General features: G+C 39.0%; 2 protein-coding genes across 2 annotated transcripts; both read left to right on the forward strand.

The window, feature by feature from the left end:
* The first annotated feature begins 4,690 nt into the window (after positions 1-4,690).
* Positions 4,691-7,129, forward strand: LOC147315803 (uncharacterized). Its single transcript, XM_086258050.1, has 3 exons — positions 4,691-4,759; positions 6,320-6,495; positions 6,619-7,129. The coding sequence occupies exons 1-3, from the start codon at positions 4,691-4,693 to the stop codon at positions 7,127-7,129; spliced, it is 756 nt and encodes a 251-aa protein (XP_086114176.1).
* Positions 7,130-15,082: 7,953 nt separating this feature from the next.
* Positions 15,083-18,167, forward strand: LOC147315804 (uncharacterized). Its single transcript, XM_086258051.1, has 3 exons — positions 15,083-15,310; positions 17,256-17,431; positions 17,570-18,167. The coding sequence occupies exons 1-3, from the start codon at positions 15,230-15,232 to the stop codon at positions 18,165-18,167; spliced, it is 855 nt and encodes a 284-aa protein (XP_086114177.1). The 5' UTR covers positions 15,083-15,229.
* The last annotated feature ends 5,967 nt before the right edge of the window (positions 18,168-24,134 follow it).

Consider the following 24,134-nt stretch of genomic DNA (forward strand, 5'->3'; position numbering starts at 1 on the left):
AATGTATAAATGTTATGATACTTGATTCTAATCTGCTGCTGAGTCTCTGACGCTGATGGAAACGCAACAAACAGAACACAGAGCAAGAACACCTGTTCAACCAATCACATTCATTCCACTTTGTGACAAACTGAAGCGCTCACCTCGCATCATCGGGTTTTTTCCTTCAGTTTAACCTCCTAAGACCCAAACTCTTTCATGGCAGCATTTTTAAATTCTCTTTGCTATTTGGGCTGTTTGGGACCTGATGAATATAAAAACAAAGAATTTACATATATATATATATATATTTTTTACCGGATTTTATCTCTGACAAAAATAAGATCAATATATGAGGACATTTGTTTTAAATTTCAATAGAACATTTGCAGTATATTGTCCTTATAAGTGGTTATCAGGCCCTTGTAGAGTAAAATTTTGTATTTTGGTCTAGACATCCCAAAATGAGATGTCCACATATGTGGACGGCAGGTCCTAGGAGGTTAAGTGCCCGTGTGAAGAAATATTTAGGTCTAAAAACTAAGGTCAGTAATGTGTTAGGAAATTACGTTCTATAAATCATTAATACTGCTCTTTGTAAAATGTGTAATTCTTTAACTATTGACAAAAAGTCACAGCATCACTTCAAGGAAATATCACAGTTCTTCATAATTTTCTGAACCAAAATACAAAATGATTGTGTATGAAATGTGTATGAAACGTCTCATATATTTTAACAAAGGGACCTAGGAACTAGACAACCTGTTTTTTTTAATGTTTTGCATGATTTGATTTCTGCTTTGTATCACTTTTTTCTACTGCTGGTGAGAAGCAGTCGTCTGCTTAGACGTGAGAAAACTGGTGTAATTTTTAGGCTTTCATATCCTATCTCTGTTTCACATTTCAGAGGCCACACTTTCCTACTGAAGATAACAATCTTTAAAAAAAAACTATGTCATCAATCAGACATTTGCTGCCACTTCAGCTACTGCTGTGTCTGTGGGTTTTAATGTGGTGTAAACAGGAAGAATAGGTTTGTAAGGAGCTCATGAAGTTACAAACATGACTTCAAAAAGTTAGGCAAAATCTGTATATGCTCCATTTTTTTCAGATTATTTCCATTTGTGGATCAATTCACAACTGCTGCTCTAGTGAGTATTTCTATGTAACGGAGAGAAAAAAGGACACTCTGTCCCATGTTTTCTTCCTCCAACCCTGGCAGCAAACTCTGTTCAGTATACAAGGAAATATGAGATGTGGAAGATAAAAATGTTTTAGTGCTAATAATTACATCTATGAAACTACCAGTATTTCAAGTTTTGTTAGCAGATTCTGTACTTGTCTGAATCAGCCGTCTGGTCTGGTGCTGTAAGCACAAGTGAAAGGTAAGAAAATGTGCTGTCACTAATTATCACCTATACTGTACAAAGATGGATAGTTTCTGCAATAAATATAAAAAATAAATAACAATCATTGAATATTTCACGAAATCACATTTGCTTTCATATAACCAAATAGTTTTAGTTTGTGTTCACTAAAAATCAAAATAAATAGACTCCATGTGTGGGTATTGCAGCAGAATTAATGAGTAACCTAATTCTTATTGTGTAGAAGATTTATCTAATGATACTAGAATACCTGCTTATATGCTTGTTTTGATTTTCTACACAAGTCTGTGGTTGTGACTTCTTGAATAAGCCATCAGCTGGACCTTCACACCACTGAAGATTATGATAATTAACTGTATAAGAAGGATGGAGTAGCTCCTTGTCATGAAAAAGATCTGTCATGTCCTTAAGAAACAGGAAAAATACACCAAAGACCTGACACACAACTTTTACACATGCATCTGTCTCGATCCATCTCCTGTTCACTGATCCCTCATCACAAATGGTCTCAGTGGGAGGATGGATGTGAAGAAGCCTTTCTTTATTAGGGATACAGGCTAGGCTTCTGCAGTTAAACAAGAACTGTTATGAATATCAGTGGCAACAGCTCTGAATCTGAATTAAAATTTTGGGGATTGAACTGTCATCAGTGGGTTTGTTTGTTTGTTTTTTTGCATGACAATGATCCCAAACACACTGCCAATGAGATGAAAGTATTCGTGAACAGAAAATCACACAGGGGAACAGTATCAGTCATGGACGGACGTCTGCAGACTCCAGACCTCAATATTATTGAAGCAGTGTGACAAAGAAATAGGAAAAAAACACAGCAACCAAGAAAGGGCTTTGATATGTAATCCAAGATCTCTGGAGTAAAACTTCTGAAGATTACTTAAAGAAACAGCAAAAGATTTTGCCCAAAAGAGTTCCAACAGTCCTAAGAATAAAGGTGGTGACACCAAATGTTGCCTTTCCAGCTCATTAGAAACTCTGTTTGCCCTATGAACTGCATTGTACATAGCACTGTGCTGCCCCTTTAAGGCAGGTATGATAATTTGGCTGTGTTTTTTGTACCAGCAGACTTGCCGTAGTTCTTTTCCACTAAAAACAGCCTTAAAGCTAAACTGTTGTTTTTTCTACTCTTTGTTCATTTGTTCCTGCTGAGCCTGAGAGAGCAAACGCCTGTAAGGAGTTGTTTCTATCTTTCCCACGATAGGTTTGTGTAACAGTTTCGAGTTTTGCGTGAGAAGTCTCAGTGGGAGAATGACTGTGAAGAAGCCTTTCTTAAAGAAGGCAAACAGGGATAAACGGCTGGGCTATTCCAAATTACACAAGAACTAGACTGAAAATCAGTGGTCAGATGGAGTGATGAGTCCAAATTGAAAATTTTTGGTACAGAAATATTCTGAATAAAGGTGGTGACATTAAATAGAGCCTTTCAAAATTATTAGAATTGTGCAGACTCTGTTTTTGCCTTATGTACTCTCATGGATCTCCAGTACTCCTCTGCGTTTCTGCCAGTACTCTCTGTCTCGCTCCATCCTTGGGCTCTTTCTCTTCCTTTCTGTCGCTCATGGTGTGTGTCTCTGGATAACCACCTTTCAGTGGTGGGGTCTTCCTGGATATCCGCCCACCTCCTGGCACACCTGGGATAATCAAGCTCACCTGGTGGTCATCACCCAGTCTGCTGGCAGCCTACTTAAGCTGGAAGCAAACCTTCATTCTTTGCCTGAGTGGTGCACTGCCAGTGTTAGTGCACCTCTCTGTCTGGTCAGTCTGTTATATCTCAGAAAATTGTTAATCTCACTGTGCAAAAGCCTGGATGCTTCCCTGCAGTGGTGTTCATGTGTGAGAGAGATTAGTGAGCAAATTTTTGTGTCTGTGTGGATTAAACCCCAGAGACTTGCATTCACCAACAGACCCACTACCTGAAGACAGTTTTTGTAACTAGTTAAACAGCTACGTCCACTGTAAATAAACTCACTGCTTTCCTGTGCTTGCTGTTTTTGTATGTAGCTAATGTATGTTTTCTATATGTTTGTAATAAATCACTCCAGCTTTTTCTATTTGCCAATAAAAATATCAAGAAATGAAGGATGACTCAAAATCCTGTGAAAACATGCCAAATAATCAACATCAGAGATAAAAACCTTTTATGTAACAAAGGTTATTTTTCCTTTATGTTATTTTCGGTTCCTAATGGCTGTGTTACTTTTAGCAACAGCAGTACTGGAGAATGTTCACAACAAAATCATGATTTGTGTTTATTAGTCTGGCTGACTGCTGCTGGCTTCATGTTCGTGGGCTGCTGTGAGTACGAGGTTTGTAAAGTAGGTCACCACAGCTTCCTTGTTTAAGACAAACTCATCACATTACAGATTTTACCCACTGGTTCAGCTGGAAGCAGCCCTGAGACAAGTAAGGCCAAAGTTTACACTTATTCATATTTTCTCTACATGAAAACGAGGATAGTTATGAAGAAACTGACTCATAACTAGAACAGCTGAATAACTACTGAAGTTGTGGTACTAACTTCTTTTCCTTTGTTCTTGTCGTGCACTTCTGTTTCAGTGTAGCTAATGTAAATGTGTGTGCTGGTAATGTATTAAGTTTATATTAAATTATTTGATGGAGACCTGATGACAGATCAGTCATTTGTGTTCACATCTTTATATAAAATAGCAGTAAATACAACAGGTGATCCTGGTGAACACAAAATAACAAAATAGTTACCCATAGAATGCATCCAGTTCATTCAGTACACATACATATTAGACTCCAATGAATGTTCAAAGTTAAGCCTTTAAGGAGTTTACAAAAATTAAAAAAAACCTGCAGAGAGTTGTTGTTATTTTTTTTTTTTTACTGTGTTGGAACATTTTTTGAGGAATTTCTGAATCAATTTTATTCACAATCATTGATTTAATAACATAACAACATGTTTAAATTTGTGCAAATAAAATTTTTATAGACAGTTCTGTACATCTAACAAAATCTGACCAAAATCAGTTAAGTTTCAATCAAGTGCTATCAAACTGGTTTTAAGCCGGTTTTTCTTCATCTCAGCTTTATTTTACAGACGTGTCCCTGTCGGCACAAGTTGAGGCTCTTTCATGTTTTTACTTTCAGCTCAGCAGAAGTTGCTTCTTCTTAACTAATGTCATCAATAATTTAATGTCTAAATAATTACACTAATACTCTGCTGTGTTTTCCTTTACTTGCTATGCCATAAAGTGTTTTACAGAGGAAGAGGTCCTCTTAGATTCATATACAACAACCCCATCATAGAAAATGATCAAGAAGAGCGTTATGTCCTTGAAGTGATGATGTGGATCAACATGTGTGTCTGCCTTCCTTTGACCATACTGATCACCTACTGTGTGTTTTATGCAGTAAGTAAATAATAATTAATATTTATATATTTTTTTATGAGTCTGTGAGTATTTGAATGATTTTAAGATTTAGAAGAAAGAAAGAAAAACACTGGTAGCGTTTCTAATTATTTGAATTCATCATCATGAAAATGAAATCATTAGCTCCATCCTCACACATATTCTGCACCACATCATTTGTTTGAAGCCAGCTCACCTCCTGCAACCACTTTTCCGAGAATACGCGCTTGTTTTGCGGTTCGGACTCCTTCTGACATTTCTTTGAAAGTGGAGGGACACCAAAGTATTTGCTTAAAGGAGCTTGCTTCTTCAACATCTTTAAGAGTTCTAAACAAATGTCTGTCCTCCTCCAGAAAATCTGTAAACCATTTTTCCAAAAAATTAGCTACAGCCAAATGAAAGAATTTAGAAAAATCAGTACAAGGAAGAGAAATTCACAGCCTTATAGGAGACAGAGAAGAAGCAATGAGAGTAATTAAACAGCTGAATTTAGTCACTCAGTTTACGCTAAAAATATGGTTTAATCTGGTACAAAAATACAAACTGGAAAAAGAGCTCGGACTGCTTCAATGGATCGCTTATAATAAGGGTTTTTTCCCTTGTTCTATGGACCAAAGATTTAAACAGTGGATTCCTAATGGATTAACAGCGATATGTACACTAATTAAAGATAGGAATTCTATGAACTTCCAGGAGATTAAACAACAACATATGTAAAACTGAAGTGGCAGAGAGACTTGGGACTGAACATATTTGATGAGGAATGGTCACAAATCTGGAAAACACGTGCCTGAAGATTACATTGCTGGAAAAATGTATTTAGATATTTTATGACACCCAGAATTAGGAACAATAACACTTCATTACCACAACCGTGTTGGAAAAGCTGTGGAGATGTAATTGTGAATCATTCCCATGTATTTTGGTTCTCTCCCAAAATCCAGAAATTTGAGGAAGATGTTCATTTAGTTATAGGTTAAAATTCTGGGTTATGCTGTATTGTCTGTATTGTCTTGTACATTATTATGTCTTGGTGTCATTACGGGAAATGTGTTCAACAAAGATAGAGACATATTGAAAATTATGCTTGCAGCCTGTAAATTGGCAATCACAAGAAAATGTACAAGATAGACCCACCATCGCAGGATGAATAGATCAAAATTATAGATGAAATACAAATCATGGAACAATTGACTTAGAGAATAAGGACTCAGGAAGATCAATACCATTGAAAGTGGGAGAAATGGACTGAGTACAAACTCGACAGGAAAAAGACCATCACACTGATAATGAGAAATAATCAAATTGTAGAAAAATGGTGACCCAACACGTTCTTTTTTTCACCTGGTTTATTTATTTATTTACCTACTTTTTATTTTATCATTTTTTTCTTTCTTTTTATCTTCTGTTTGTTGTTAACCTCTACCCCCACTGTACAATGTTTAAAGAAAAACAATAAAAAGAAAGTTAAAAAAAGAAAGTAAAAAGAAAGATATAACATATGTGTGTGAAGGAGAGGAAATAAAGTGGAAATTTAATTTTAACATGTATTTCCTACAGGTGCAAAGAGTTAAGGTCCCCATCATCTCTTACACAAACCTCCTCATCTCCAATCTAATCCAGATGTGTATAATGATTGCTTGGGTGGCGAGAGTGGAACGAAGCATCTGTGTCATGATTCACGTCTCATGTGCTATGGCCAGTCTTTACTTCAAGATGTGCATCGCTTTGGAAAGGTACTTCCATCTGTGTACTTGGATGTCTATGAATGTTGTTTTCTACTGGAAAGCATCATTATTGTCAGAAACATACCATTCTGTACTGTGATAATCATAATATGTTCGCATCCTGTGTTACAGATGTTTCTTCTTTGCCTACCCACTGTTGGACTGCCTCAGACAAACTAGGAGTTCTGTGCTGGTCTGTATCCTGGTCTGGGCTTTTTGTATTGTCAGTGTTCCTCTTGCCATAATCTTAAAAGAATTTGTACGTTTAATTATTTATGCCCTCCTTCCTGCCCCTATGTCCATCTTCTGCTTAGCCTGGACTTTCACAGCCCTGCCTGCTGCCACCTCAGTGCCCACTGAAGACAAACGAAGAAGTCTGGGAACTTTGGTTCTGTTGTTCTTTAACTACTTTGTCATGATTCTTCCCACACTGATTTTTCCAATTTTAGATTTTTTAGCAGATATAAATTTATTCTGTCATTTCATTCCAGTTTCAATCTTGTTTCTGCTTTGTCCTTTTGTGGACTTGATTTTGTTCCTTTTCATGCAAAAAGGATGCATAGACAAACTGCTAGTCTGTCTGTGCTGCTGTAGTATGAACATCACTGTATCAGATGTAGCAGCTGATTATCACTGTGACTGATGGTAACACGGAAAGGACAGCTGATGCAGTCAAAGTGAGTCAAATGTAGAGAGAACAGAGAAAATAATCAAACAGCATCCTTTACAAATATTATTTAATGTTGCCATCAAACAACAGATAAATACCAAGAATCTGAGCAGTACTACTCTCAGCTGAAGTGGCTCTGGTTTTAGATTTCCAATTAATGTTGTATTTAATATATATACATATATATATATATATACATATATATATATATATATATATATATATATACACATATATATATATATACATATATATATATATATATATACATATATATATATATATATACACACATATATATATATATATACATATATATATATATATATATATATACATATATATATATATATACACATATATATATATATACATATATATATATATATATATATATGTATACATATATATATATACACATATATATATATATATATATACATATATATATACATATATATATATATATATATATATATATATATATATATATATATATATATATATATATATATATATATATATATTATAAGGATAGCATAATATTGTATCTTAGCTCAACAGATCAAAGGAAGAATATAACTATATATATGTATACACACACACACACACACACACACACACACACACATATATATATATGTTTTGTATAAAATTGTATATTGCAATACAATAACCATTTTAGTACTGAGGTTGTGCTTGCTGGCTGATTACAGTTAATTTAGTAATGAAGTTTCTACACCACCACTATATTCGAATATTATTGTAAATAACTGGACTGAACAAACACACCAGCTGGTCATGTGGATAGAGGTTTTGTACAGATGAATTACATACATTTCAAGGGAAACATTATTATTAAATGCTTAAGGATTTAATAAAGGTACAAAGAATTGTTGTTGCTCTTTTTGCTGCTGTGCAGTGCATTGTTTTCTTTAATATTTTAAAGGTTTTCTGTATAATTATCTGGGTTTATAGTCAACTGGATTTTTCACTTTTTGTTAAACTTACCATCATTATTGTATTATATATCTTGCAATAATATTACTAATATTAATAACAACTTTACTGATAAGTTTGCAGTCTCATCAAGTCTCTAAGATAAGATAAGATAAGATAAGATACGACTTCATTGATCACACGTTGGGGAAATTTGTGTGTACAGATAGCAGAAGAAAAATACAGACAAATAAAAAAGAAAGAAGATAATACACTATATACAATGGTAGCATACACAATATGTGATTATGGATATAAATTTAATTATTCTAAAGATTGCTCATCTCTGGGGTTATCAGCCACCTAAAGCAACCTCTAAGATATATATAATAATTTACTTGTACTACGAAATGAACATGCAGAAATATGTATAGAAAGACCTTAAACAGATTGCTTATTGGATATTGAAATTATACATGGTAGCACTTTCTATTACAGCTTGGTAATAAAGGTGAATAGTAGGATAACAAGGGGGAAACAACAGGGTAATAATGCGGTAATTTCTAAGTTATTACTATGCAACTACCAAAGTAATAACCATGTAATATCAAAATTCTCCTGACCATTTATCAATGGTCATGAGAATGAAGATTGGGGAAACCTGCAGTCAGCTGAGACTGAAGAAGTCACTTGGATAAGTGACAAAACGTTTCTCCCACTGAAAACGCTACGTCCAGATGAACAGAATCAACTTTTGTAGGTCCCAGATAGGTACATTTTTCTCCAAAGCCTAATGAAGGGGGTTAACCTTGCAACTGCTCTAGGTAGGATATTTTATAGCACTTTAGTTTTAATCTTGCAGGCCTGCTAAAAAGGACAGATTATTAAATTTGCGTATCCAAAAATGTTGATCTCTCCATAGGGATTAAACCTGACAAGTTTTCTTTAAGTGCACTGTAAAAAATCTTAGGGACTGGTTTAGGCCATGGATGAGTATAATTTTTTGCCTGGAAAGAGAAAGCAACCCAAAGCTAACTGCCAGGATTACACTTTTTTTTACTGAAAAATACATTAGCCAGATCAAACATGTTGCAATATTCTGACCCTTTCTCAACCTCCACACCAAGTCAGTCGGCCTCAGTTTTTTCCTGGTTTTCCTTAACCTGATTTTCACGTGTCCCCACACTAAAAACAGTCTTCATTGTTCCTCCATGTTCTCTTCTCCCTCCTTGTTATCTTCTTCCTCCTTCTGTCTGCTGCTGTCTTTCTCTCCCACATCCCGCAGCAGTTCATGGCTGTGACATCCCATATGAAAAAGATATATTTAAATCTTATAAAGTTTGTATCTGTCTTGTGTGAAACATGTATGAAAAGCATACAAGAGTGAAAACAGATACAAGATCCCTTGAAAAATTACATAAATGAAACTTGTATGTTTTGGATACTTCCTAAAACAATATATCGTTAGCTTCATAGCATAATTGCCTAAGTCATTTGACTAAGTCAATGACTTAGGCACTTATGCTATGAAGCTAACGATATGAAAGTAATGAGAAAGTGGCCGCTTTCATGAGTAAATCATATAAGCCTTCTATGATTCACTATATGAAGTTTGTTCTATTTCTTTTCCACATGGGATGTGCATTCTCAGTGATCCTTTGGGCAATTTTTCTTCAGCCTTGTCTTGTTTTTCAGTCTCTTCTGTTGAAACTTTACTCCATCTGTGGCAAATTTCAAACTCAGACAGTCTTTCTGAGTCCACTCAGACACAGTGATATTGCAGGTGAACTTCCCAGCTTGTGATTCTCCATCCACCAAACTGTTTAATGTGCAACTGCTCCCTTTAACGTTTAGGGCATTTTTCAAGAATTATCTTTCATAATTCTCAGAATGCATTCAGTTTTATTAATTGTTACTTATTTATTCTTATTCTTTATTTATACCTTTATTATTGTTTATCTATAAAGAGTGTTTGGTTTCTCTTTTTTTTTCAAAAACAGGAAACTGGACTTTTTCTGTTTTAGGGTCTTTTAAGGTCTGGCCCGCCAAAAAAAATGTAATAATACTAAAAGGGTTTTTAGTATTATTTCATATTTTTTCATTCTACTTTATTTATTTTGTGTCCCCTAGGGGCAGCTGGTGACCTGCAGTATCACCCTCTGCTATCCAGTTTACTGTCTGCACCCTTGTCAGTCTGTCTGGCTGTTACCCCTGCTTCACTTCCTATTCCTTTTCTTACTCATGTCTCACTTTATGCCTCTGACACTTGCAAAATACTTCACTCAGAACATTCAAAATCACTCTTTCCACAGTTTGCAATACTTCACTCAGGACAGTCACAATCATGTTCTCACACAATTTACAATAGCACTATTCTATTTGTTGCACTGCCTTATGCGTTAGGGCAAACTCCTCGGCCAGGACAGCTGCCTCTTGTAACGTGGCCACCTTCTGCATGTTCAGGTACATCACTGTCTGCTCAGGAAAACAGTTCTTAAACTCCTCCAGCAATATTAACTCGCACAGCGACTTAAAGTCTACAACACCACTCGCCTGACTCCAACTATCAAACAATATACCCTTTTCCCTTGCAAACTCAAGAAAGGTTTGCGTGGGGGGCTTTCGGAGGGACCCAAAACACTGTCTGTAAGCCTCTGAGAATGGCACTCCATACCTTATCATACACCAAACTGTCCTCAAGGGTGAGAGCTGCACACACCTGCACCTTACCGACCAGTTTACACTGCAGCGGCAAAGGCCAAACCTCTTTGGGCCAGTGCAGGGCCAGGGCAATACGTTCAAACGCATTAAGGGCATCGCTAGATGGGTTGGAGAGTGACCAACCCCCCAACCACAAGAGCTTTCATATCTTCTTTTTTCAGCGACCTGGCCACCACAATACCGTAATGGGGCGGCAACAGCACAGAGATCATCCTTTCAACACCTCCCTAGATCCTCCACTGAAGGCTGCACATTAAAATCCTCTAACCTGAACTGCGCCATAACCGCCACACACCACGAGAATAATCTCGGACAAGTTCCCACTTATGTTACGCCCGCTCCCTTGCGCTGCTCTGACCGGTGGCCACCCCGGGCTTAAGGGAGGGGGCGTAACATATGGCCATTCACTGAAGCGAGGCCTTTCATGCATGTTAGTCTATGGTAGTACTAACAAGTTTCACTCTGGTATAATCCCACACCAACTGGAGATCAGCCACACTCTTAAATAGTGTGCTCCTAACGAGGCCATCAGCTGCAGCTAGTGATGGGCAGCAGGTGTGGCAGCCTCCAGTGCAGAAACACTTCAGGTGTTGCAATCCTTCCAGTGACCCAAAACATCCGGGAACAAACATAAACATAGGCAGGGAGACGGAAGAAGAGGGAGAGAACACAACCAACACTATATACAGAAAGCAATACATTATCAAGAGGATCCCCAGCCCGAGGAAAAACAACAAGACACTTACCTCTCCCCAGAGAGGCAAGTGACGGAAGTGAGTTTGTTTCTACAGCATGTCCAAATAATATATTCAGTTCTCTGTAACTTGAATTTATGTGATTTTTTTTTCTTATGGGATCATTTAAGGGTAAAATATAGATTATATATATATTTATATAGATTATAATCCGATATATATAATTATAATCAGATTATAAATATATAGTATATTTGTGTTCGTTCACAATAACATTTCCATTTCCTCTGATCTACTGAGTTTTAGAAATAATATTGTACTATTTATTATGTATATGATATTTATACGTAGCCAAGACAATCCTGCAAATGTAGCTGATTACAGTGATTTTAATAACGAAGCTGCTTTACCACAGGTTCAGATACTGCAGCAGGACAACAACTTCATGTCATCATCTCTCCTTTATTGTTAATAACTGGACTGAAGAGGCAGCAAGAATACTTGTGATGTGGATACGAGTTTTGTACAATGTTGAAATACATAAAGTTTTTGTATCTTCAATGTTTTTAAAGATGTAAAAGAAGACTTTCCTGTAAATAATATATAAGTAATAAAAGTCTATGAGAAAAGTACTTGTTGTTGCTGTTATCTATGATCACAGTAAACCCGTCACCAACACATTTATGTTGTTAGTTGATAGTTTGAACCTTATGCAGATCTACCTTATCTCAATATGGTATCTCAATCATCTGTCATCTATGCAGGTAGAAATATTTCTATTTCTACCTAGCATCACCACAAATTATGACATCATAAAGACTGCTGATCACTGGATTTACAAACAACATAGACAGTCACTGAGCATTAAAAGTATTTGTAAGAAGAATACATGGGAACACAGATTATATGAAAAAGACGACTGAAATTTTATATTTTGGGTAGTTTAACAATGACAGATATCAATAAATAACTGTTAACAATTTAGATTTTTTTAAAAGCAAAAAATCAAAAAGTATCATAGATAAAAGCTTTACTTTTCCTTTACTTTGTATTATTAGTTTCATGTAGCCACTATGTTGGGTATAGAAAACAGCACAGATCAACTGATTAGTGTATATGAAACTTGAATGTGGTAATCTTGGGAAAGAAAGTGTTTCTATGCTGAAGAAAAACCCCATCTGCACTTTGAGTGTGACCACATGTCAGTGGGGGTGGGGTGTAAATTAGGCCACCACAACTTGCATGTTCAAGACAAACTCATCATATTAAAGATTTTACAACTGAAAGCAGTCCTCAGGTAAGTAAAGACAATGTTTACAATTATTGTTATTATTTATACGTGAAGAGGAGCATAATTCAATTTATTTTAGATGTATGCATAATTATGAAGAAAAACTTTATAAATAGTGCAATTAAGTACACTGAGATTGTCTGCAGTGAGTTGCTCTTAATGTGAGTGGATATAAATGTGATCACTGGTAATGGACTATTTAATTTTGTTTTGACTAAATGATGATTTGATCAATGTGTTTAGCTGCTGACATTATCAGTTACTAGTTTGTTGGGTATGCATTACTAGTCTAATGAATTACTTCTAAAGTTAAACTTCCCTTTATGAAGGCTACCTTAAATTAGGCTAGTTTTAATTTCTTGGGTAAACAGAATGACAAATATAACAGTTGCTGAAATTTAAAAAGTGAAAAGTGGTTGTTTTTTAAATTTTTTAACAGAGCTTAAATTAATTTTTTTAGCCCCAAATTTATCAGGGATCTTAAACACCATAAAAAACATGAAAGAAGTTGCAGTTTTTAAAAGTTCCAAATGTACATTGGTGGCTTGAAACTCTGAGAAGTTTCACACAAAGTAAAATTTTACATGTCTTTAATTTAAATGCTATACTATATATACTACTTAAAAAAATAGAAGAACACTTTTAAATGTTTTTAATCAGCGTAAGGTGAGTGCCATGGGGTGTTATTAATCAATGTTAATGAAATTAACAACAGGTGCATTAGAGGGACAACAAGGAGACAACCCCAAAACAAAAATGGTTTTGTATGTTGAAGTCACCTGCATTTTATCCGTCCTCATCTTTTCAGCGGATTGGTGCAGTGGCTGCAGTGATGCGGATGCTGTACCGGTCTGTTGTGGTGAAGAGAGAGCGTAAAAGCGAAGCTTTCAATTTACCGGTCAATCTACGTCCCTACCCTCACCTATTGTCACGAGCTGTGGGTAGTGACCGAAAGTACGAGATCTCGAATACAAGCGGCAGAAATGGGCTTCCTCCAAAGGGTGGCTGGCCTCTCCCTTAGAGATAGGGTGAGAAGTTCGGCCATTCGGGAGGGGCTCAGAGTAGAACCGCTGCTCCACCACATCGAAAGGAGCCAGTTGAGGTGGTTCAGGCATCTGACAAGGATGCCTCCTGAGCACCTCCTGGGAGAGTTTTTCTGGGCAAGTCCCACCGGGAGGAGGCCCCGGGGCAGACCCAGGACACGCTGGAGAGATTATATCTCTTGGCTGGCCTGGGAACGCCTTGGTGTTCCCCCGGATAAGCTGGAGGAGGTGGCTGGGGAGAGGGAGGTCTGGGCTTCTCTGCTTGGGCAGCTGCCCCCGCGACCCGGCCCCGGATAAGGCGGAAGAAAATGGATGGATGGATGGATGGATCTTTTCAGTATTTTTTTCAGTTTTGCATTTGGGTTGGGTCCGTGTCACTACTGGTTTCATGAGGAAATATCTGGACCCTACAGAGGTTACACAGTTACAATGGCACGTGTATTGATGTGCCATGCTAAAGTAGTTAGAGGGTTTCCTGGGTCTCCCAAGACAGTATCAGGAGAAAGACAGTTACTCTAGGAAAGCTGGGCAGGGCTGTAGAAGGTCCTTAACCTATCAGCATGACCGGTTTCAGTAAAGAACCGGGTGAGCACTGCCAGAGACCTACAAAATGAACTCCATCACTCTTCTGGTGTGAATGTCTCTGAAAAAACAATCAAAACAAACTTCATGAAGGTAGCATGAGAGCCCAATATACACTAGTGGGCCCTGTGGTCACTGCCCGACACCATGGAGCCCAAGTGGCATTTGCTAAGTGGGGTTTGTGGCAGAGCCACCACTGTTATCCTGTGCTTTTCACAGATGAAAGCAAGTTTACTTTGAGCACACATGACAGGTGTCAAAATGTCTGAAGCCATGGATAACATAATGCTGCCCATAACATAATTCAGCATGACCGTTTTGGTGGTGGGTCAGTGATGGTCTGGAGAGGCAATGAAGGGACACACAGTCCTCTATGGGTTAGGCAACGGCACCCTGACTGTGATTTAGTATCAGGATAAAATCTCAGACCCTTGCACTGGTGCAGAGGGTTCTGGGTTCCTCCTGGTGCAACACAATACTCATCCTTATGTAGTGAGAGCAGGCAGCTCCTGGAGGATGAAGGAATTAATTCCACTGACTGGACCCCAAACTCACCTAAAGCCAATGGAAAACCTCTGGGTCACTTTCCACCTCAGTGATGCCCTTGTACCCACATCATCCTAGATGTGGGATGAGATTCCCCAGGACACAAGCCATCATCCTATTGTCAGGCATGCATACAAGCATGTGGCAGTATTTTGAGTTGCTATTATTATTGTTACTATTATTATTATTATTTTTTTTTTAAAGAGAGTAGAAAATTCTTCTACAGCAACTCCACCACACAGAAAGTCAGCTGGAGATGTGGGGAGTCCTGATATGGATCGAGGTCTGCTTCTTCTTTCCAGTGACCATACTGTTCTTCTGCTGTGCATGTGGTGTGGTACGTAAATACGTCCAATCTTTTTATGTCTATATAAGTTTGTGAACAATTAAAAAAACTTAGCAAAAAACAAAAACAAAACACTAAATTAAAATTAAAAACAAAAAGAAAAGAATAACATATAAAAATGAAAAAAATTAAAAATTAGCCCAGCGATAGACTGCCAGATGTCAGATACGATCCAGCACCCATGTGACCCTGAATTAGATAAGCTGTTGACTCAAAGGAGAAAGAAAATAAACATGGAGTGTTGAGTCATAATTAAAGTTAAGTAGTTACTTTAATCTTTACAAATAAAATCAAAAGTCTGACAATCAAACACTTTCCAGTTACGCTCTGTAGATTCATCTTACTATAAAAGTAGCCCATTGATAGTGTAGGAATAGTAGAATAAAATAATAAAGTCTTACCATATTATATTTTATTGGTGCAGCAAAAGTAAAGGGCAATAATGTCAACTTCACTGAACCAGATACAGTCATGTCATAAAATTAGCACATCCCATGTTAACTGTTGGGCTTTTGACATACAGATTCATGAATAAATGAAACTCCTTAAAGCCACTCATGTGCTGACAGCTTCACTACTATTTAGAAATTATTCTCTAAGTTCCCAAAAGTTGATTCTGTTCATCTGGACGTAGCGTTTTGTGGGAGAAACATTTCGTCACTCATCCAGGTGACTTCTTCAGTCTCAGCTGACTCCAGGTTTCCCCAATCTTATAAACAGTACATTTGCATAATGACTGAAACTAGCACCATCAAAGCCATTGATCAGTGGTTGTTGATCAATGGTCATGAGAATTTGCATATTAATGATCAAGGAACTGACCTCCAAGCCCATTGTTCATTCAGTGGTGCTAGTTTAAGTTATTGTGCAAATGTTCTCTAAGGATGAGAGGTTCAAGCAACTTAAAGAAGTCCAGACGCTTTTCTTTCCAAGCTCCTTAGACTACGATGACCTGGATGACTGAGGACCTTCACAGACACATGCAAATGTTCTGTTTATAAAGTCAGCTGAGAGTGAAGAAGTCACTTGGATGAGTGACAAAATGTTTCTCCCACTGAAATCGCTACGTCCAGATGAACAGAATCAACTTTTGGGTATTTACTTACTTGCTAAATTGTGCATGCATCAAGATATTCTCTAAATTCCTAGGATTAATAGGGGGCTATATTGTTATTCTACAGCAAAACAGTCAACACTATCTATCTATCTATCTATCTATCTATCTATCTATCTATCTATCTATCTATCTATCTATCTATCTATCTATCTATCTATCTATCTATAGTGTTGACTGTTCTATATATATCTATATACCTATATCTATCTATATCTATCTATCTATATAGATAGATAGATATATATATAGTGTTTTTGGGACATAACATTTTTTGGTTTCTTATTTTGTTACTCATCTGTGTTGCTGTTATAGTCAAAGTAAGCAGGTTGACAGAGTGTGACACCTGCTGTTCACTTTTTGTAACTGCTTCTGTTATTCTTCCTGTTTGTTCTGCATCTGGAGAAATAAGTAGGCTACTGGAGAATAAATTTTACTTACTAATTGGCGTTAAATAAAAAAAATATTAAGTGTATGTCATGTACATTGGCTTCACTGTGGTGAAGCAAGAAGGTGCAGTGCTCAAATATTCATTTTATTTCTGTTGGACATACATGTGAAATTAATTTGATCTTCAATGTGCAGATGTAAGTGTTTGAAATTTGTGTTTATTTTGAGGTGTATGAATAATACACAATATATAAAAATATATATTATAGGAGAAATTGATTTTCATGTTTTCCAACATAAAAGTAAAATATTTATCTTGCTTTATAAGACATAAAATAAATATATTTATTTATTCATACACATTAATCTACACTTATGACTATATAATCTTTATTACTGCATTAATGTGGTTTCAATTAATATTTCTGGCAGGGGCGAAAATATCAGGTCCCTGTCATCTATTACACAAACCTCCTCATCTCCGTTCTAATCCATCGCAGCATGACGTTCCTTTGGTGGAGGACACTGTATGACAACAGTGCATCTTTCTTTTACAATTTTGCTGTGACGGCCAGTCTTTACTTCAGGTTGTGCATTGCTCTGGAAAGGTACCAGTGTGTGTGTGTGTGTGTGTGTGTGTGTACTTGCATCTCTCTGATTATTATTATGTACTCTGAAGGATCACTGTGGTCAAAAACAAACTATTCTGTGTGATAATATGATCATCTTTCTGTTTTGTGTTGCAGGTATTGTTTCATCGCCTGCCCACTGTTGGACTGTTTCAGACAAACTGAGGGTTCTGTGCTGGTCTGTGTTCTGGTCTGGGCCTTTTGTATTGTTAGTGTTGCTCTTGCTGTATTTTTATATGAATTTGTACGTTTAATTATTTATGCCGCCCTCCCTGCCCCCCTGTTCATCTTCTGTCTCGCTGGGACACTTAAAGCTCTGCCTGCTGCCACCTCAGTGCCCACTGAAGAAAAACGAAGAATTGTAGGAACCTTGGTTCTGTTGCTGCTTAATTACTTTCTCATAAACCTTCCTGCAGTCATTCTATTACCTGTCAGCTTGCGTCCACGTCGCCCTGAGACAGCTACTGATTTTATCATTATGATCTTTTTTCTGTTTAGTTCATTGTTGGACTTCATTCTGTTTGCCTTCATGTGTAAAGGGCCCATTGACAGGCTGCTGGCACGTCTGTGCTGCTGCAGTATGGAGAGCAACAACACAGGAGATGTGACTGATGTTGGCACAGACAGGTCAGATCATGTAGTCAGAGATGAAGGGAAAGAGGAAACAGGGTCACATGATAGGGAAGATGAAGAGGAATTAGAAAGTGTGAGATAAGTAAACACCATCCAAAGTCTTTCTTCAGCTGAAGCCTCAGGCTGTAAGAATTGTTTTGTTGAGTAGTTGGATGATGTCAGTTTAAAAGTAGAAATTGTTTCATAATTTCTTCTAAAGGCCCCGTGGTGGTGAGGTAGCCAGAAGGACCCGGGTTCATATCCAGTTTGGGGCCTTTCAGTTTGGAGTTTGCATGTTCTCCTCAGGTCTGTGAGCGCCCTCGTCAGGTACTTTTAATTCCTGCAGTCCAAAACATTAGGGTTAGTTTAACTGGTGGTCCTAAACTTCCTGTAGGTGTGAAGGGTTTCCTGTGTTAGCTTTGTCTTTAACTCCTATAAGGAGGATGAAAAGAGACTGATGAAATTTCTTCTGAAGGCTTCTTATATTCAAATATTAATCACAGAAGGTTATTATTATGTTATTGCTTTTTATAAGACATTTAATGATCATATCCAGCTTACATTGTTTTTTTTTTAATATCATACTTAATTATATTGTTGTTTAATTTCTTGGATAACTTTTGTTTTCCCTCACAGTAACAATTTATTTCCCTCTGATCTTTTGAGTTATGACACAATGTAGTGTAATATTAATATTATTGTTGTAAGATGCTTTCTTGGTTGCAGGTTTTTTATGTTCAAAAATTATTATTATTATTTTTCTGAAGTTTGAACTGAAATACCTGATATTTTCCTCATTTGTTAAACTCCTCTTCTTTGAGATATCAAAAATAAATAACTAAATAAAAATTGTCCATGGAAGTTATGATCCTCTATGCGCATTTAAATGAGCATTTAATTTCTTCTTACAGTGACTCACAGATGTCATCAAAACTTCAGAGCGAGAATGCTGAAACTATTGAATCTACTGAACAAAAACCTAAAGCAACTACTAAGGCTAAATTTATTTGTGGTACAAAACATAGATGGGAACAAACTTTTTTGTGATTCAACAGAACTGGGTGGTTTGAGGTAATACTTATTTAGTTTAGTTTACTGCACTGGTGATATGAGACACTGTATTTTTCTTCAGAGCTGTATTTGTGAAATAAAATACAATCTAGCTTGGAAAAAATAGCTTTGTCTAATTTTTTGCAGTTACAAATTGTTCATCCATTATGGGTCCTACATTTAATCAAAAGGCCAGCAGGTGGCAGTTCTCTGGTTTTATAAAGATGTAAAATTAAAGTCTATGAGAAAATTGCTTGTTGTTGCTGTCATCTATGGCCACAGTAAACTCCTCACAGATACATTTATGTTGTCAGTTGATAGTTTGAATCTTAAACAGGCCTACCATTTAAAAGTATCTCAATTTGTCAGTCATCTATGCAGGACCGTGTTCATGTAGAAATATTTCTATTTCTGCCTGGCAACACCACAAACTGCTGATCACTGGGTTTATAAACAACCTAAAGCAGTCGCCAAGCATTGAAAGTACTTGTACAATGCAAACTTGTGAACACAGATTGCATGAAAAAGTGTACAGAAAATTTATATTTTAGGGGGAAATAAATCAATACATAAGTGATAACAATTTAGATTTTAAAAAAAAAGCAATAAATGAAAAAGTATCATAGATAAAAGGTTTAGTTTTCTTTTATTTTGTATTATTAGTTTCATGTAGCCACTATGTTAGGTTTATAAAACAGCACAGATCAACTGATTAGTGTATACGAAACTTGAATGTGGGCTACATCTTGGAAAAAAAAAGTTGCTTCTATGCTGAAAATAAACCATCTGCACTTTGAGTGTGACCACATGTCTGTGGGGGTGGGGTGTAAATTAGGCCACCACAACTTCCACGTTCAAGACAAACTCATCATATTACACATTTTACCCACAGTTTCAACTGAAGGCAGACCTCAGGTAAGTAAAGACAATGTTTACAATTATTGTGATCATTTATAAGGAGCATAATTCAATTTATTTTAGATTGATGTTTCTTAAATTAGTTGTCTGATCCTGGTGAATATAAAATAAGTACTGTATTTAGCTGCTGACATGATCAGTTACCAGTTGATTGGGTACACATTCCTAGTCTAAATTAAACTTGCCTTCATGAAAATGACCTTAAATTAGACTGTCTTGATGCATGGTCAATCATCCAGGTAAGTAAATCTCCAAAAGTTTATTCTGTTCTTCTGGATGTAGCACTTTCTGTGGGAGAAACAGTGGACACTCTTTCAATGATGAGGATGTACACATCCTGGACAGGGAGGAATGCTGGTTTGAGCACGGAGTCAAGGAGGCCATTTACGTGAAAAGGGAAAGACCATCTCTGAATCGAGGAGGGGGCCTAAGGGTACATCTGTCACCATCTCACAATGCTGTGATTGCAGCCATTCCCCAACTCACTGTGAATGGTACTCATGGCCATTGATCAGTGTTTTGTAATTAATCGTTATGAGAATTTGCATAATTATGATGAAGAAACTGACCTCTCAGCCCATCGTTCCTTTGGTGGGCTGGTTTCAGTCATTGTGCAATGGACTGTTTATAAGATTTGGGGAAACCTGCCTTCAGTTGAGACTGAAGAAGTCACTTGGATGAGTGACAAAACATTTCACGGAAAATGCTACGTCCAGATGAACAGAGTCAACCTTTGGAGATGAAATTAGACTGGTTTTAACTTCTTGGGTAAATATAATGTCAAATTTAGCAGTTGCTCAAAGTTAAAACGTAACAATATAAAAAAAAAAAAAACTTTAATATGGGAGAAACACAACTGGACAATCACTTTGGTAACAACATTTAAGTAAAAATCATATGTTAAAAATCACAGATGTTAAAGTTTTTCGATATTTTCTTTTGTTATTAAAACTTGATGCTTAGTCGGTTAGAGAAAAAAAAAAAGCCAATATGAAAAACACATTTTCTGACTGTGGCACTTAGAGTTCATGTAAAACTGATGGTTTTAACAGAGTTTAAACATATTGTTTAGCTCTGAAATTTATATACCTAGTTCCTCTACCTAAGAAGTTATCGCAGATCCAAAATACTAAAGAAATTACAGTTTTAAAAAGTTTCAAATACACATTGGGGGTCAGTAACTGTCACGGCGGGTGAGGAGAGCCGTGTAGAAAAGGAAAAAGGAGGATCCAAGTGCAGGCAGTCGTGAAGGTGTAAAGGTGGTTTATTGAACATGAAAGTAAACACAAACGGCAAATGGCGCTGGAACTAAACTATACTGGGATCAACTAAACTACAGAGCACAAACCTTAACGAGAACGACCAGAAGAAACTAACGGCGGACAGCAGGGAGAACACGCAGATGAGGGAGGGTGGAAACACAGACGGACCAGCAACTACAATGACGGAGGACATGACTTAAATACACCTAGAGAAACACAGGGGAATTACACACAGCTGGGAATGATCAACAAGACGAGACAGAGGTAAAACTGAACACACTCACATGAGACCCAGACCTTCACAATAAAACAGGAAATGAGAACACCACACCAAGACGCAGACCTGACACTGAGAGACAGACAGAATGACACATGGAACCTGAACTAAACTAAACGTGAGATACAACCGAGAACAAATCCTTAAACATGAAACTCAAATAATAAACATCATAATCATCATCATCATCATCATCATCATCAAAACGGCCAGCAGAGGCGAGGCGGAACGGGTCGAGCTGGCTCTGACGGCGGTGTGGCAACCGCAGGACCAGGCGAGGCAGGACCAGACGAAGCTGAAGCTGAAGCCGAAGCCGAAGCGGAGGCTGGACCAGACGAAGACGATGCTGGACCAGGCGACGGCGTGGGCGGAGCTGAAGCTGAAGCGGAGGCTGGACCAGACGAGGCTGATGAAGACACGGAGGCTGGACCAGACGAGGCTGATGAAGACACGGAGGCCGGACCAGGCGTGGATGACGGCAGCGGGACGGCTGCGGAACCTGACGGCAGCGGGACGGCTGCGGAACCGGACGGCAGCGGGACGGCTGCGGAACCGGACGGCAGCGGGACGGCTGCGGAACCGGACGGCTGCGGAACCTGACGGCAGCGGGACGGCTGCGGAACCTGACGGCAGCGACGCTGCAGGCAGTGATGCGAATGGCGATGATGTGAAGGCTGTAGGCGGTGGCGTGAATGCAGCAGGCGGTGGCGTGAATGCTGCAGGTGATGATGTAGAGATGTGCTGGCTGGGTCCTCTGGGACCGTCAGCAGGTGTGAGGACGTGCTGGCTGGGTCCTCCAGGACCCTCAGCTAACGAGGCGTGGTGCTGGGTGGGCTCCTCGGGCCCTCCAGCAGACGTGGCTTGAGGCTGGACGGGCTCCTCAGGCCCTCCAGCTGACGTGGCTTGAGGCTAGACGGGCTCCTCGGGCCCTCCAGCTGACGTGGCTTGAGGCTGGACGGGCTCCTCGGGCCCTCCAGCTGACGTGGCTTGAGGCTGGACGGGCTCCTCGGGCCCTCCAGCTGACGTGGCTTGAGGCTGGACGGGCTCCTCGGGCCCTCCAGCTGACGTGGCTTGAGGCTGGACGGGCTCCTCGGGCCCTCCAGCTGACGTGGCTTGAGGCTGGCTGGGTTCTCCAGAACCCCCAGCAGACGAAACATGGTGCTGGCCGGGCTCCTCGGGCCCTCCAGCTAGAGCAGACACTGAAGCAGCAGGTACGGAGACCTCTGCCAGTGAGGACACTGGCTGGGACTGAGCAGCACAGTGGCTAGACTCAGGCAGCAACAGTGGAATGCAGTCCTCAGAGGGCTGAAAGCGTTCCCCAATACACTCAGAGGACGGAGGCGGACGGATGAACTCACTTGAACTCTCAGGGGGTGCTGAGAGCTGAGACTGTTCTGGTGAGCTCTCCGGTGAGGCTGCTGGCGCTGGTGTCTTGACCTCTAGGGGTCCAGAGTTGGCTGGTGACTGACACCCAGCCTTTGGGGAGGCCCTAGAGGGAGCAACTGTCTCTGACATGGCCAGCTTAATAAGAGAACCAACAGATGTTGTGGTGAAGTGTGTTCCCTGCTTAGAATGAGACAGTGAGGATGGTGGCTGAATGACTGAGTGGGTAGGCTGCTGAACTGGTGGCAACTGAGCTACAGGTAGCGAAGTAGTAACAGGTGGTGGAGTGGCTGGCTGAACTGAGGGCAGCTGGGCAGCTGGCTGAGGTGAAAGTGAGGATGGGACAATATGGCCAGAAAAACCAGTTTCAGAAAGTTTTATTACTTTCCCTGAAGGAACTGACGGAGACAAGAAAGCTTCCCTGACACTTAAATTCCCTATGTTCGTAGTGCTAGGCTCAGCTACTCCGGGCATGGGAACAACAGCATGAACATAGTCATTAGCACAAAAAGTCTGCTCAACAAAGGTAGTCTTAGGAGCAATGGCCATGGGCGAGACAGGGAAATCCTTATGATTTTTAGAGGAGACACAAAAAAATAGCTCCAGAAGAAATAGACCTAGTATCTGGGTCAGAAGGAACAGAAAGAGTGTCTGTTTCACCCACCACAGCCGACTGTTTTGTCATCCTGAAGTCCGGCTGTGGGGTGCCGCGCCGGTGACGCGAACGTCGCTTCCTCCCTGCCGACTGCTCCGGCGGGCCGGACAAAACCTTCGCCGGCGGGCCGGGCAAAACCTTCGCCGGCAGGCCGGGCAAAACCTTCGCCGGCGGGCCGGGCAAAACCTTCGCCGGCGGGCTGGGTTGGGAAGCGGTAGCAGCTGGAGGGTGGAGGTGAAGTTCGTGGAGAATGAAGTTTTGTACCAGAGGGTGTAGTGAGTCCAATAGCCAGGGATAATCCGTGAGCAGCTGTTGCAGTCTGGCTTCCAGAACGTGGAGGAATGCTTCTCCCTCGTGCTCTAGCCACAGGTTGATTATTTGTGAAGCGGAGTTCGTGATGAGGTCCCGAAGCTCCGTGGGTGGGGTGAATGCCGCTGGATCCATATCTGGCTGGTCCGTACTGTCACGGCGGGTGAGGAGAGCCGTGTAGAAAAGGAAAAAGGAGGATCCAAGTGCAGGCAGTCG

This window comes from Aulonocara sp. 'chitande type north' Nkhata Bay, linkage group LG13, assembly GCF_057382095.1.
Source record: "Aulonocara sp. 'chitande type north' Nkhata Bay isolate Kocher_YH1m ecotype deep benthic linkage group LG13, A_spYH_male_GT1.1, whole genome shotgun sequence".
Classification (NCBI taxonomy): domain Eukaryota; kingdom Metazoa; phylum Chordata; class Actinopteri; order Cichliformes; family Cichlidae; genus Aulonocara; species Aulonocara sp. 'chitande type north' Nkhata Bay.

Bases quoted from the DNA above. Each gene is read 5' to 3' on its own strand.
- LOC147315804 (XM_086258051.1), top strand. From the start codon at position 15,230: ATGTGGGGAGTCCTGATATGGATCGAGGTCTGCTTCTTCTTTCCAGTG. The intron at 15,311-17,255 runs GTACGTAAATAC...TATTTCTGGCAG, and splicing joins TCTGCTGTGCATGTGGTGTG to GGGCGAAAATATCAGGTCCC. The intron at 17,432-17,569 runs GTACCAGTGTGT...TTTGTGTTGCAG, and splicing joins TTGTGCATTGCTCTGGAAAG to GTATTGTTTCATCGCCTGCC.
- LOC147315803 (XM_086258050.1), top strand. From the start codon at position 4,691: ATGATGTGGATCAACATGTGTGTCTGCCTTCCTTTGACCATACTGATC. The intron at 4,760-6,319 runs GTAAGTAAATAA...TATTTCCTACAG, and splicing joins CCTACTGTGTGTTTTATGCA to GTGCAAAGAGTTAAGGTCCC. The intron at 6,496-6,618 runs GTACTTCCATCT...CCTGTGTTACAG, and splicing joins ATGTGCATCGCTTTGGAAAG to ATGTTTCTTCTTTGCCTACC.